The sequence below is a fragment of the Elaeis guineensis genome, chromosome 4 (genome assembly GCF_000442705.2).
Source record: "Elaeis guineensis isolate ETL-2024a chromosome 4, EG11, whole genome shotgun sequence".
Lineage (NCBI taxonomy): Eukaryota > Viridiplantae > Streptophyta > Magnoliopsida > Arecales > Arecaceae > Elaeis > Elaeis guineensis.
In genome coordinates, this window is record NC_025996.2 from 29422842 (window position 1) to 29434747 (window position 11906).

The 11906-nt window shown below is 40.8% G+C and overlaps 1 protein-coding gene across 3 annotated transcripts; it reads right to left on the reverse strand.

Annotated features, from left to right (window-relative positions):
* Nucleotides 1–6922: 6922 nt before the first annotated feature.
* On the reverse strand, nucleotides 6923–11453 carry LOC105043158 (probable pectate lyase 8). Of its 3 annotated transcripts, XM_073256049.1 has the most exons (7): nucleotides 11191–11453; nucleotides 10848–10913; nucleotides 10118–10183; nucleotides 8141–8783; nucleotides 7941–8044; nucleotides 7694–7832; nucleotides 6923–7591 (listed from the first exon to the last, which is right to left on the reverse strand). In XM_073256049.1, the coding sequence occupies exons 1-7, from the start codon at nucleotides 11295–11297 to the stop codon at nucleotides 7370–7372; spliced, it is 1347 nt and encodes a 448-aa protein (XP_073112150.1). In that variant the 5' UTR covers nucleotides 11298–11453; the 3' UTR covers nucleotides 6923–7369. The 3 variants fall into 3 exon arrangements, with proteins under 3 accessions (XP_073112150.1, XP_073112149.1, XP_010918897.2); XM_073256048.1 differs by lacking the exon at nucleotides 11191–11453 and having other exon boundaries at nucleotides 10848–11074; XM_010920595.4 differs by lacking the exon at nucleotides 10848–10913 and having other exon boundaries at nucleotides 6924–7591.
* Between the last annotated feature and the right edge of the window lie 453 nt (nucleotides 11454–11906).

The following is an 11906-nucleotide window of genomic DNA, read 5'->3' on the forward strand; positions in this document are numbered from 1 at the left end:
ATCCGCGGTCCCACTGTTCCAATTGCAAAGCTCGCGTCGGATGATCCTCACGTCTTCTGCTTGTTCCCTGCCTTTATATATAATATATATATATAACTCAAATTTTTATTCATAATATATATATAACTCAATTTTTTATTCATAATATATATATAACTAAATTTTTATTCATATCGATTGAGATATGAGACAGTTTATATATATATATATATATATATATATATATATATATTATATTATTTATTTATATATATGATAGTATATTGAGAATGAAAGTGATATGAATAATATTCATTTGGATCTGTTTTCATATCTGAATCAATTCGGATATGAATAGAAATTTGAGGATCTAACTAAAATTCGTATTCGTATCTATATCTGTTAAAAAAAATGAATATAAATATAAATAGATAACTATCTGATCCATAACCGAATATCTAAATTTATCTATAATTTTATATTATTTTTATATATCAATTATTAATTTTTTTAAAAAATATATAATTATATAAATATACTATTAACTTGATTTATCATCTTTTAGTAATATCTTTGATCCTGCAGTCATCAAATCTAATTATCTAATTTATATCCGTGAGTATATCTATACTTTTGTTATCCAAATTGTATCTATATCCATATTTGTATTTGTCAAAAAAAATAAATATGGATATAGATATGCTAGTATGCAGTATGCGATCTGTATTTGATCTGATTTCAGCCCTAAAATATATCTTTTTGATCGTGAGATACTTTGGACAAGATTAAAGGAGGTGCACTATCGTTCGTCGAAGATACATTGCCCCCACGATGGATGCCAATATCTATCTAGATATATGAGGTATTATCCACCTCTGCCTATATTATGACATGGGGCCTCGGCTTCACGATTTTATTTTTAAAAGATGTCTCATAAGGAAAAAAAAAAAAAGTCTCAACCTATATAAATCAAAGCCTCTCTTGATTTATAACTAAGGATGTCTCACTACAATGATATATACAGCGCATTATATGGTTATATTTTCAACCTTCGATGGTAATCCAATCATATTTAATACACGCATGCAGATAAGATGATGTGCACGCCTTCCATTCGTTTATTTAGACATAAAGCCTTTATTTAAACGCATTGTTACAGAGACGAACAGCTGTGAATATTGTAAGATCACAACCATCCGTTTGCTATATTATTATCAAAATGAGTGATTATAATTGACAGTATATACGGTTATATGATCCATGTGTTTAAGGATATAATTTGCCATTACCTTGAGGTGGTCCTCCAATACTATTTCAATGAACAGTGGAACCTAAACCATCCGAAGCAACTCATTTGAGATTCGCCGTGCATGGTGAGGGACGGCCTTCGATTATTTGAATGAAGGATTAAATAGTTTGAGCGAGGCACGTGCGTGACGGTGGCTGAGTCCACTGAGAATTTATTTAGTGTTACGTGATTCACAAGTCGTTCTGCCACGTCTCAAGCCGTCTACATCTTCTGTGATCAAAGTATTTAATATTTCATGCTCTAATTAACATAGCTTGTTGAAATTGACTATTATTTTGAAAACTGTTTGATACTTTGTAGGAGACGTAGCTGTGAGTCAAAATCCCGCAAATGATTGGCAAGCAATAATTTTTGTGTTATATTATATATCAACCCATGTAAGAATGGCAGCTTGTTTATTGAATTGTAATTTGGACTCTTTTACTGCAACCTCAATCTACAGCCAGTTTGACTGGATCAAGATATACACCATTATTTGATGAGTGGGTATGAAGAAACCGTTTCCTAGTGTCTAATTGATATGGCCATGCTCCCTTCACAGCATGCTTGTAATATCATCCATCAGCACATCGTCTCTTCAGTTAGCTTACATCAGGTGAAAAAATAGAATGATTATTGCTAGCATTGCTGCATCGATCTATTTTTTGGTTCAAGCACAAGTAACTTGAATCACAGCTAAGCCAAATGGTCGTCCTTTTCCTTTCTTTGGTACAACGCTAATGGTCCTGTGTTCATGGGAAAGTTGCTCAAATCACAACCCTCGATAACTCCACATGCGTGCTAGTGAAAGTATATTGAGAGTGTAGTACATCATATTTTTTTTTGATACAAAAAAATTATTTTTTTTAGCAAAAGTAACTTTATGATATATGCAATCCCTTTTTTTTTATAGATAAAATCATATATGCAATTTTCAAAAGCACCATTTGTCCCTTTGCATCACCATCTGGAGGATATAATGTTTCTTCCTCATCACAAAAACAATCATTATCACTTTTCAACTTCTTTCTCCGTTAACAAACCACAAACAGATTTTTCAAATCAAGCGATTATTAACTACCTAACAAATTTTCTTTATGACTTAACAGCTAAGTAACTTTTTTTTATATAAAAAAAGATATGTTACTTTTCGAAAGATAAATCTAAATCATAATTCATAGAGCTTAAACTTTACTAATTTTTTTTTTATTTTTTCACTAAAAAAAATCTAAATTTTTTTCATTTCAATTTTCATTCATTGCTCTCTAATTTTTTTATTTTTTAAAATCTATTTTAAAGATCCCGGCTTACTGAAACATCGAAGAATCTAAAATGAAGAGTACCCTACTGGTCTTAAAAATTTTTTTTACAGGTTCACTCATGGCCTATGACGATCTAATTTTCAGTAGTACTCCAGCTCGATCTAACATCGATCATGCCTTCCCTCGGAGCCTTACAGTAATAAATATGGATCCAATTAATATAATTTTTTAATATTTTTTAAATACATGAACAATCGTACGCAAATAAAAGAAGCTCAGATTTAAAAGCCACCAAATTATTCAAAAGCTGTTGTTTTTTTTTTATTTATTTATAATCTCCATATCAATCATCGACAGGTTAATCAAGTGCAACTCTACGCTCAGATAACTTGCTGCCACATGGCCATTAAGGCTGCGATCTAATGCAATCAAAACGATGGAGATGCAGGAATCAGGCGGATAACGTGCGGCACTCAAAGCACATACGTACCAGTCCGACGGAGATGGCGGGATGAGGCAATACTCGCCTCGCAGGCGATTTCAAAGCAGCAAACGAGTGGCGACAAACATGGACGTGCGATGATCCACCTGCACGCCTTTTTTATCTTAACAAAAAATCTAATTAGAATTCACTCGATCTATAAAAAGGGTTCTGGATTTCGGTCCAGTTTGCATCATTTTAATATTTGTTAACTCACATCATCTGTCAACGATGAGGGAGACCTACTCTAGGCCAAGCAAACAGCCATTATACCAACTTGAAAGTGAAGGGTAATGAAAGCACCTTTCTTTTTGTCTTTACTGTTATCTTAATTACAACCTTATCCCCAGCTCTTACGGGAGCCTTAAGTCATATGACCGTGGAGCGATTTAAACAGTTCCATGGTCACCAGCTTTTATCTATTGTCCTTGCTCACTGGGTCCAGGCCTTTGATGGCCTCCTCCATGTCGCGTAAATGGGTTCTTATTTTTGTTATAAATATATATGGGGAGGAAAACTAGCTTATGCACCTTATGGCGTATACATAGGTGAGTAGCCATAAGACAATAAAAATAAAGAAAGAAAAATCAACAAGGGAAAAAAAAAAAAAAAAACTGCTTGTTCGTTTCTGTAGCGAACCATATTTAACGAGACCATAAACTCAAATCTATCAAACAATAGAAGAGTTTTTCCTCCCTTTCTTTTTCATTCTGTGTAAAGTGGAGGAAATCCTTGCTCTGCACACGGGACGTTTGTTGTAACTTGCAGAAAAGATGTCTTGGCCCATTTGAAGGAGCCGTGCAACAAAGGAGTATATGGCCCACTAAAGATTGACAACTTGATCAACCAACAGAAAGGCCGAGGCTCAACAACTATCACGAGCTTCGGAGCATCGGCCCTTCATATATAGGCTAACTGACATGACATGATTCCCGACAGCTACAAGTCCAGCCCCACTTCATTCGGCTCGAACGCAGCACCCAAACCTCACCGGGCAACCAACAAATGAGGCCCATGGCCTAGTCCAGCCTTGGGAAGGCACATAGTCCGTCCGGATCGGCACTAATTGTTGTTATTGTTGTTGTTATTATTATTATTATTAATTTTTAATTTTTTTAAGTACATACGGGTGACCATGCTATTGTAACATGAGTACAATCCAAGAAGACAGAAAAAAAAAAATCTTGCAAAGCAGACGGATAGACATCACTCTATCATTATGTCCAGTCTCTTATGTGCCCGACAATAAAAGATACAATTAAATCTATCATACTGTTTGTCTCTTGGAAGACGTGTTGAAAAAATATAACGATGGAATGAAGAAAGAAACTTCAGACCAAATTATGCTTCATCTCGTCGTTGATCTAACCGATAACCGTGACAGACAATATAAATCTTCTTCATCTGCAATTTTTGTCTGACGTAGATGATGCATACTAATTCAACTCCTTAGACAAGGCCATTACGGCACAAGTACCATCCATTCATCTTTTTTCTTTTTTCTTTTTTTTTAATCCTTGTTAATGGATGATCTTCATGTACTCGCATGCAAAGGCCAATCAAGGGCTCCTGACGAAAACACAGCCACGTACACTGCTTATGACTACATGTGCCGATTCAACTTAACCATGAGTCGTCTCTGACTCGCATTATTACATTTAACACGGAGCGGGTTAGTTCCTACGTATGTAAATTGGTGCTTTGAAAGTTTGAATCATGCTTCCTGTTTACTCTACATGTGTGCAGTGTATTCCAACGTGATCTCTATTGGTAAAAATCTCGGCATCCCAACCCATCAAGACAAGATCTCATGATCGTCCAAGTGTTAGTCGGATAAAACATGTTTAAACTTAGGATGTTTCCAATAGGAAAGAATACCGATCCACGAGATAAATAAAGAAAATAAGACAATTGTTGATTTCCCCCTCAGAAGAGTCCGTGTCTGATAAGAACTTCTCATCCAAATAGACCCTACCTCAAGCACATCATTTTAGTAGTGCATTCTTGGATCAAATTGAGACAAGATGCACATATGGAGCAGCAATCTGAGATGAACACAGGATGCATGGGGCCCATAGAAATCGAGATGCATGATTGGTGTGGTGCATCGCCACATGATGCATATGATACGTGGTATAATTTAGAACACTTCTTACTCAAGGCTCATTTTCCACGGCAATCCAAACAGGTTCGTGATAACATCATCCCATTGGAGAGAATATGAAATCAAAAGTCTGTTGGTGTGCAACCATAAACATCATTCACACATAAGAATCAGATTGAGAAATAGGAGGCGAAATCTGTACATATAATAAATGAAGCATGAAGCCAAAGCTGCTATCGACAACTAAGAGTTCAAGAGCATTTTCAAGTCAGGAGTTGCTAAATCATACAGCACCACGAAAAGACAGAATGTGGCGGGCTTGCTTTCTTAGCTCTCCATGCTAAAGGCATCAGATTTAAGTCTTGGATTTGATCCGACAAGGGACAAGGTCACAAGGGGGAGGCCCACCAACTGCAGGATGGAAGAGTGGGGGACGTCTTTGTTTGGCGTTGCAGGGTATTTGGATCCCAGCTGTGTTCTTATTAGTTGTTCCTGTTCTGCGATCCAACCCATTCGCAAGATGTCTCTAGAACCGTATTCCATGATCTGAAACCCATCCATGGTTTCACGTTTTCACCATGCATTATTATGGGGTGACAACATGATCCAGTTGAACTGATTTCACCATCTAAATTGGACTGCGGATGTGCCTCCCTTTACACTGGAGAATATAAAGAAGGGCAACAAAATGGATGAAGCAGACGGACACGTAACAACAATCGCATACCTACGGCTCGAGGTTGTGTGTAGTCGCAAGTGAACAATATGTTGGTTGGGCCATATGGTCCACACCACCTCTAGCGGTCTTGTACTCGGATTCATTACTCCTTAACAGGGAAGGATATTAAAAAGTTTCATTGACAAATACGTGACCTTAAGGAGCATCTGATTTACTGATGTCCCACGCCGACGCATGAGTAATGTGAAAATAAATATCTAAAATTTTTTTTACATATATACTCATATAAATATCCAAAATTATATGAATATTCTCATAAATTTATTATTTATATGCATACTGTTATAAATTATTTTTTAAATATATGTCATTATAAAATAAAATCTAAATTGCACATGTACTCTGACACTACTTATGTGTATACCTTTCTAAATAAATTATTTTTGCATGAATACTCTTGTAAATTATCTCATTTTTGTGTATACCCTTACACACACACCCATAACTCAATAAAGGTAAATATGCAAAAAAAATAGAGATATATGTGTAAATAGTAAAGTGATGACCGTATATGCATAAAAAATAATTATTTAGTAAATTTGTGAGAGTATATATGTAACTTCAAATATTTATAAGGATACATATATATATGCAGAAAAATTATAAAAATACTGTATAATAGATTATATTCACAAGTATTAGATGGTAAATTTATTCTAAGATAATAATATGAATAATTACTCAAAAAGATTAATCTCTCAAACAAGAAAAATTCGTGTCATGAGAAATACACTTGTTTGGCCTCCAGATACACATGATTGTAGATCAGATATGTTTTGATCCCAGAAACAAGAGCATAATTTTATGCATCACAGGCACCATCTACATTGACACTTAATTCACGAGGCAACTGCAAATGTTATAAATTACCCAGTGCACATGATTCTTTCAAGAGGCTGAGAGTAGCTAATGTGCACAGCATTGCGGAAAGGGTCTCAAAAGTCAAAAACAACCATCATTTAAAATCTTCACTCGCCGCCTGCTGAGTTACGAATGCGACATCGGGATAATAACATTCATGCCTCTTTTAGCCATCAGCAATTATGGAGAATGAAGACAGATACGAGAATTTAAACCCGAAAATATTACAAATTAACTGTTTCTTTTACTGAAGATAACTATGCGTCTATTACAACATAACCCAATCGACATCCATGCTATGCATGATTAAAGAGGGGAAAATAGCAGGAAAAAAAAAATCACATCGAAAAACCATTCAATCCTAAGATGATGGAAGGAGGGATGAGGCTGTGGATAGAACCAAGAGCAATTGAAGGACATAAGAACAAGGACCTCAAAATAAAAACAAAAAAAAGAAAAAAGAAAAAAACAAACAACGCTTCACGCCTGCTCCATGGACAGAGTTACAGTGGAAGCAGGGGGAGGTTGAGAACGGCGAATGGAGGGCTGGTGTAATTGACTGTGTAAACATAAAAAATGCGTAGACTTTCAAATATCCGGACTTTCTTTTTTTGTTCTGTTTTAGTCCTTTCGGAGAGGGAGGCTTCAAGAGCAACTAGCAATGGGCATTCCTGCGGCATTGAAGGACCCCGGCTTCGGAAGTGATGGACGCAACCATAGAAGAGGACTTGGCACCAAGGCTGGAGGCCCTTGAATAGCTCGCAGAGGCTCCAGCTCCTGAGGGGGTGAAGTAGGCGCCATTCAATAGGAGGTCCCCTTCCGACCTCCAGTTCCAGCTCTTCCACTCGCTGGCATCCGTGTCAACTCTCTTGGTCACCTATTCACACAAAACATACATACGGCACACCTACATGAATGCTGCTGACAGAAAGAATTCGTTCGTCAAAGTGAGAATAGTCAGATTGTTGGGTCTCTTCACCTCCTTGGCGAAGGGGTCAGCAGGGGCAAGGTATCTGTTTCCCTGGCTGTTGATGGTCGGGTCCGCGCTGCCGCCGATGGCGTACATCTCCCAGTGTGTGTAGTCATTGTTCACCACATGGAAATAACCGTGCCGGCACCTGCATTTCGTTCATTCATCATTCACTCGGGGGTTTTCTTTGGGGACAAAACAGAGCGTATCAAGCATGAGACACATTGTTTGCTGTCTCTGCTCCAGCTGGAATTACCTCGGCATTCTCTGGATGAGACCTTCGCCGAAATGGTTGAAGGCGATGGTGACCTGCATCGACTTGTCCCTCACGTAGGAATCGCTGTGACCCAGTAGCATCACCTGCATCGATGGAGCCAAGGTAGGTATTTTGCATATCAGCAAGTGAGAGGGAGAGAGCCATCCGGAGATGTTGCTGCTCAAGATTATTATTGCTACCTCGTTGTGGTGGGTGAAGTAGTTGTTGGAGATGGTGATGGCGGTGGAGCCCATGATGGCGTCGATGAGGCCGTCGGCGCAGTTGGAGAGGGAGCAGTGGTCGACCCAGATGTGGCTGGAGCCGAAGATGGAGACGCCGTCGCCGTCGGCCATGGTGCGCCAGCCGTAGTGGGAGGGGGAGCTGCGGACCATGGCATTGCCCGTGGGCTTGCAGTCGTGGATGTGGAGGCCGTGGATGATGATGTTGGTGACGAACTGGATGGTGATGCAGGCGCCGTTGGCGATGTGGACGTTGGCGCCGCGGCCGTCGATGGTCTTGAAGCTGTTCATGATGAGCTCCTCCTTGAGGGTGATGACCATGTCGCGCTTGAACACGATCCAGAGAGGCTCCTCCTGGATCACAGCGTGGCGGAGGGTCCCCGGCCGGGGGTTCACGGGGTCGTCGTCCCCGGGGTCGGTCACCGCGTAGTAGCGCCCGTCCCGGCCCCCGACGGCGTTGCGCCCGAACCCGATGCCGCAGTCGGCCAGCCGCTTGCGGTTGCGGTGCCACTGCGGGTCGCACCGCCAGCAGTCGTCGATGGAGTTCCCGGTCCCGCACGACAGGTACCCCAGCGACCGCCGCGCCGTGTGGTTGTTTATGGCCCTGATCGCCACGATCATCATCATCATCAGTCATCCAAAATTTATAATTTCATTAAACATGATTGATTCAATGCCCCTTGTATTACATTTCGGACAAATTAATTCCAACTTCTAAGCAAGCATATAATTAAAAGCATAATACACGCAACATTACTGACAAAAACAAATTTCTTATGAAAATAAACTATTTATACATAAAGGTAACCCTTTATGCCATAATTTAGCAAATTAGCAGAGATTATTGAGCAAAGAAACCGACCATAGTCACTTCATTTGCAGGAGGTAAGGATCCTGTAAGATGTAAAAATTATAGGTGAATGCATAGGAATTAATAAAAGAGTGTGCATCCCAAATTCTTAGATCATGTTTAGAAAGCCAACCATACCCAAATACAAGAAATGCTTTGAATACAAGCAGTCTCCCATGCACGATCTATCGGAAAAAAGCATGCTAACAAAGAATTCAGCCTTGATGAGATTCACCAGCATAGAATTCTTGTTTAATTACTAGGTTCCCGTCAAAGTTACCCTCGTTATACTTAAAACAAAAGAAAAGAAGCCGACGACGAAGGAGGTTTGCATCTCACATTAATCATTTAAGAATGTTGGATAAGTACACTACTAATATCCTCATAATTGCTAAATTAAGTTAATATTTCGGCAGCAAAAATGGTCGCAAAGCGGGTGGGAAGCATCCAACGAATTTTTCTTGTAGGATTCGACCCCACACAAGGCTTTTCGGGGACAGCAGAGTCTCCACTTTGGACCCACGTTGATGACAGGTCCCCGTAGCACGTGACGAGTTAATGCCAAACGGGAAAGTACATTCCGGAGGAGGTGGCGATGGCACTGCAGTGGCCACCGCCGGACAACGAACGTGGAATAGTACTGCCACTACGGCAAAAGCCATACACGACATTAATTACCAGGATAACCAACCTAATAAATTGAAACAGGTCAAGCAGGTGCTGCTGGCCTTTTTTTAATATTTTATGTCCACACACCAATCCCCAAAGTCCAAACCCGAGCAGGTCAGATAAATCCGTGAATAGAATTCTATGGCCCGGACTGCCATCCCCAGTTTTTTTGGGTAACAACTGCCATTCCGAGTTCATAAAATCCCAACCTTCTTCGGTCATTAAGGCATGCCTAACAGCCACGTGAGGGCACGAGGAGGCCATCATAAATTCCCCGTCTTAATTATATACTCTTAAACGGTAAATCCAGTCTAAAGAGAGAGAACGAAGAAAGAACGAATCTTAATTTCTGAAAGCTATCATTAAACTCCATGAATAAATTTGACATAATATAGCAATAATGTTAAGAAGAGTCTTACACGTGGACTTCGGATGCGACCAACTCCGGATCATTGACTGCGCCCACCACTACGTCCCGGCCGGCCCTGGTAAAAGGAAATGAGTGCACCATTATTAGTGAGAAATTACCAAAATGCCACTGTCCCTAATTAAAAAAAAAAAAATTTTCCTTCTCGTGAATTGAGATATCGCCACTCCCCTGCAGAACGCCGCTCGAGGCGGTCGGTTGCCTCCACCACTCCGCTCAAAATAAAATTAAAAAAAAAAAAACAAAAAGAAGAAGGAAAGAAAATAAGACTAGAGGGAGAGGGGATTTGACCGAGGTCAGAGAGCAAAATGACGGAGATGCCCTCCAACTAACGCAGCAGTAACGGTGGTAGTGGGAGGTGATTCGATTCGATTTGATATGGTTTTACCTTTTTAGAATTTCACCTTTTTGTATAAAAATTTACAAATCTCGTTCTTTTTTATCGGAGAAAGCGAAAAGCAGCCGGGGCGAGGAACTAACAAAACGAACGTAACTGATTAAACGGTGGGGATCTTAGGAAGCAGATCCGGACGGTTGGGATTTCGTTTAAGGTTCTGCAGAGCCGTCGAATACGGAGCCGTCCGATGTTGGACGATGCTAGATCTAATGGCCCAGATCCCAGCTAAAAGATCACCAACGGCCCAGATCTACTCCCAATAAAAGAGAGAAGTTTGGGGGGAAAAAAGCAGAGAAAACCAGAGACCAAGTTCTTCTTTGCAGACCTCTCAGTAATGGAGGAAGTTTCGTTGGTCGGCGCAGCTCTCAAAATCCTCCTCGCCCTCGCTCCTCTCCGCCCCTGAAAGAAAAGAAACCAAAGACGTCTAAGAGCTCGTTGTCTTAGATCGAATTCTTTCCCTAAGGTCTGGGTTCCCACAACAATTCTTCTGTTCCAACCGCATTGCCTCCATACCAACCCAAAAGCCCAGGAAAACATTAAAAAAAACCCAAACATGGGATAGAAACCCAGATATCTTTCAAGAAACCTCTGCGATCCCGGACAGGCAAGAGAAAGAGGCCTCGGAAACCCACATTGATGCGTTACAGAAGCAGAGGAGTGGAATGTACCTCGAGATGGAGACCTTCTCGCCGTCGATCCACCCAAGGCCACCGGCGAGGAGCACCAGGAGCCCGAAAACCAAAAGCGGGAGCCACTTCAGAGTCACCATCGTCATTGCCGCCGCCTCGCCTCTCTCTTTCTTTCTCTCTTACTTCGCTCTCAGATCTATCTCTCTTTATCCTCTCTATTACAGGAGAGGATAAAAAGGAAAAAAAAAAAAGGGAAAAGAATAGAAGGAGAGCGGAGAAAAGCGCAGCTGTGTTGCGAGGGAATCCCCAAAGAAACTCCAAGCGAAGCGCCATTTATAGAACGTTCTACTCCCCCCTTCCCTGCTTCTTCTTGGTCCCACCATCCCCTAACTTAACCCCGGTTAATATTTTAATCCTCTCCGTTAGCAACTTAACGGGAACCCAACCCACCACCCCCTCCCTAACCCCAACCGCCGCTAACGGATCCGGTCACCGACGCCGGCCCATGGCACGCACGTGCCAGCGGTGTCGGCTACTCACGTGCGAGGCCCTCGAGACTCCTACCGCAATGCCGTTATCTTCTCAACTGACTTTTAACGCTTTAACTGCGCCTCGGGTGAGGTGGTGGGTGCGGGGCCCGCGGAAGCCACGTAGGATAGTTGACCAGGTGGGGCCCGGAGCGGGTGTCACGGGTGGGCTTTAGGGGGAAATAATGGGTGATGATGAGGGGCGAATGGGCTTTTGGAGGGCAGGAT

Coding starts and splice junctions, on each gene's coding strand:
- LOC105043158 (XM_073256048.1), bottom strand. CDS start 11,059: ATGTTTTCCTGGGCTTTTGGGTTGGTATGGAGGCAATGCGGTTGGAAC. Junction 8,045..8,140: donor ACTTCACCCACCACAACGAG/GTAGCAATAATA, acceptor CCATCGATGCAG/GTGATGCTACTGGGTCACAG. Junction 7,592..7,693: donor CTGACCCCTTCGCCAAGGAG/GTGAAGAGACCC, acceptor TTGTGTGAATAG/GTGACCAAGAGAGTTGACAC.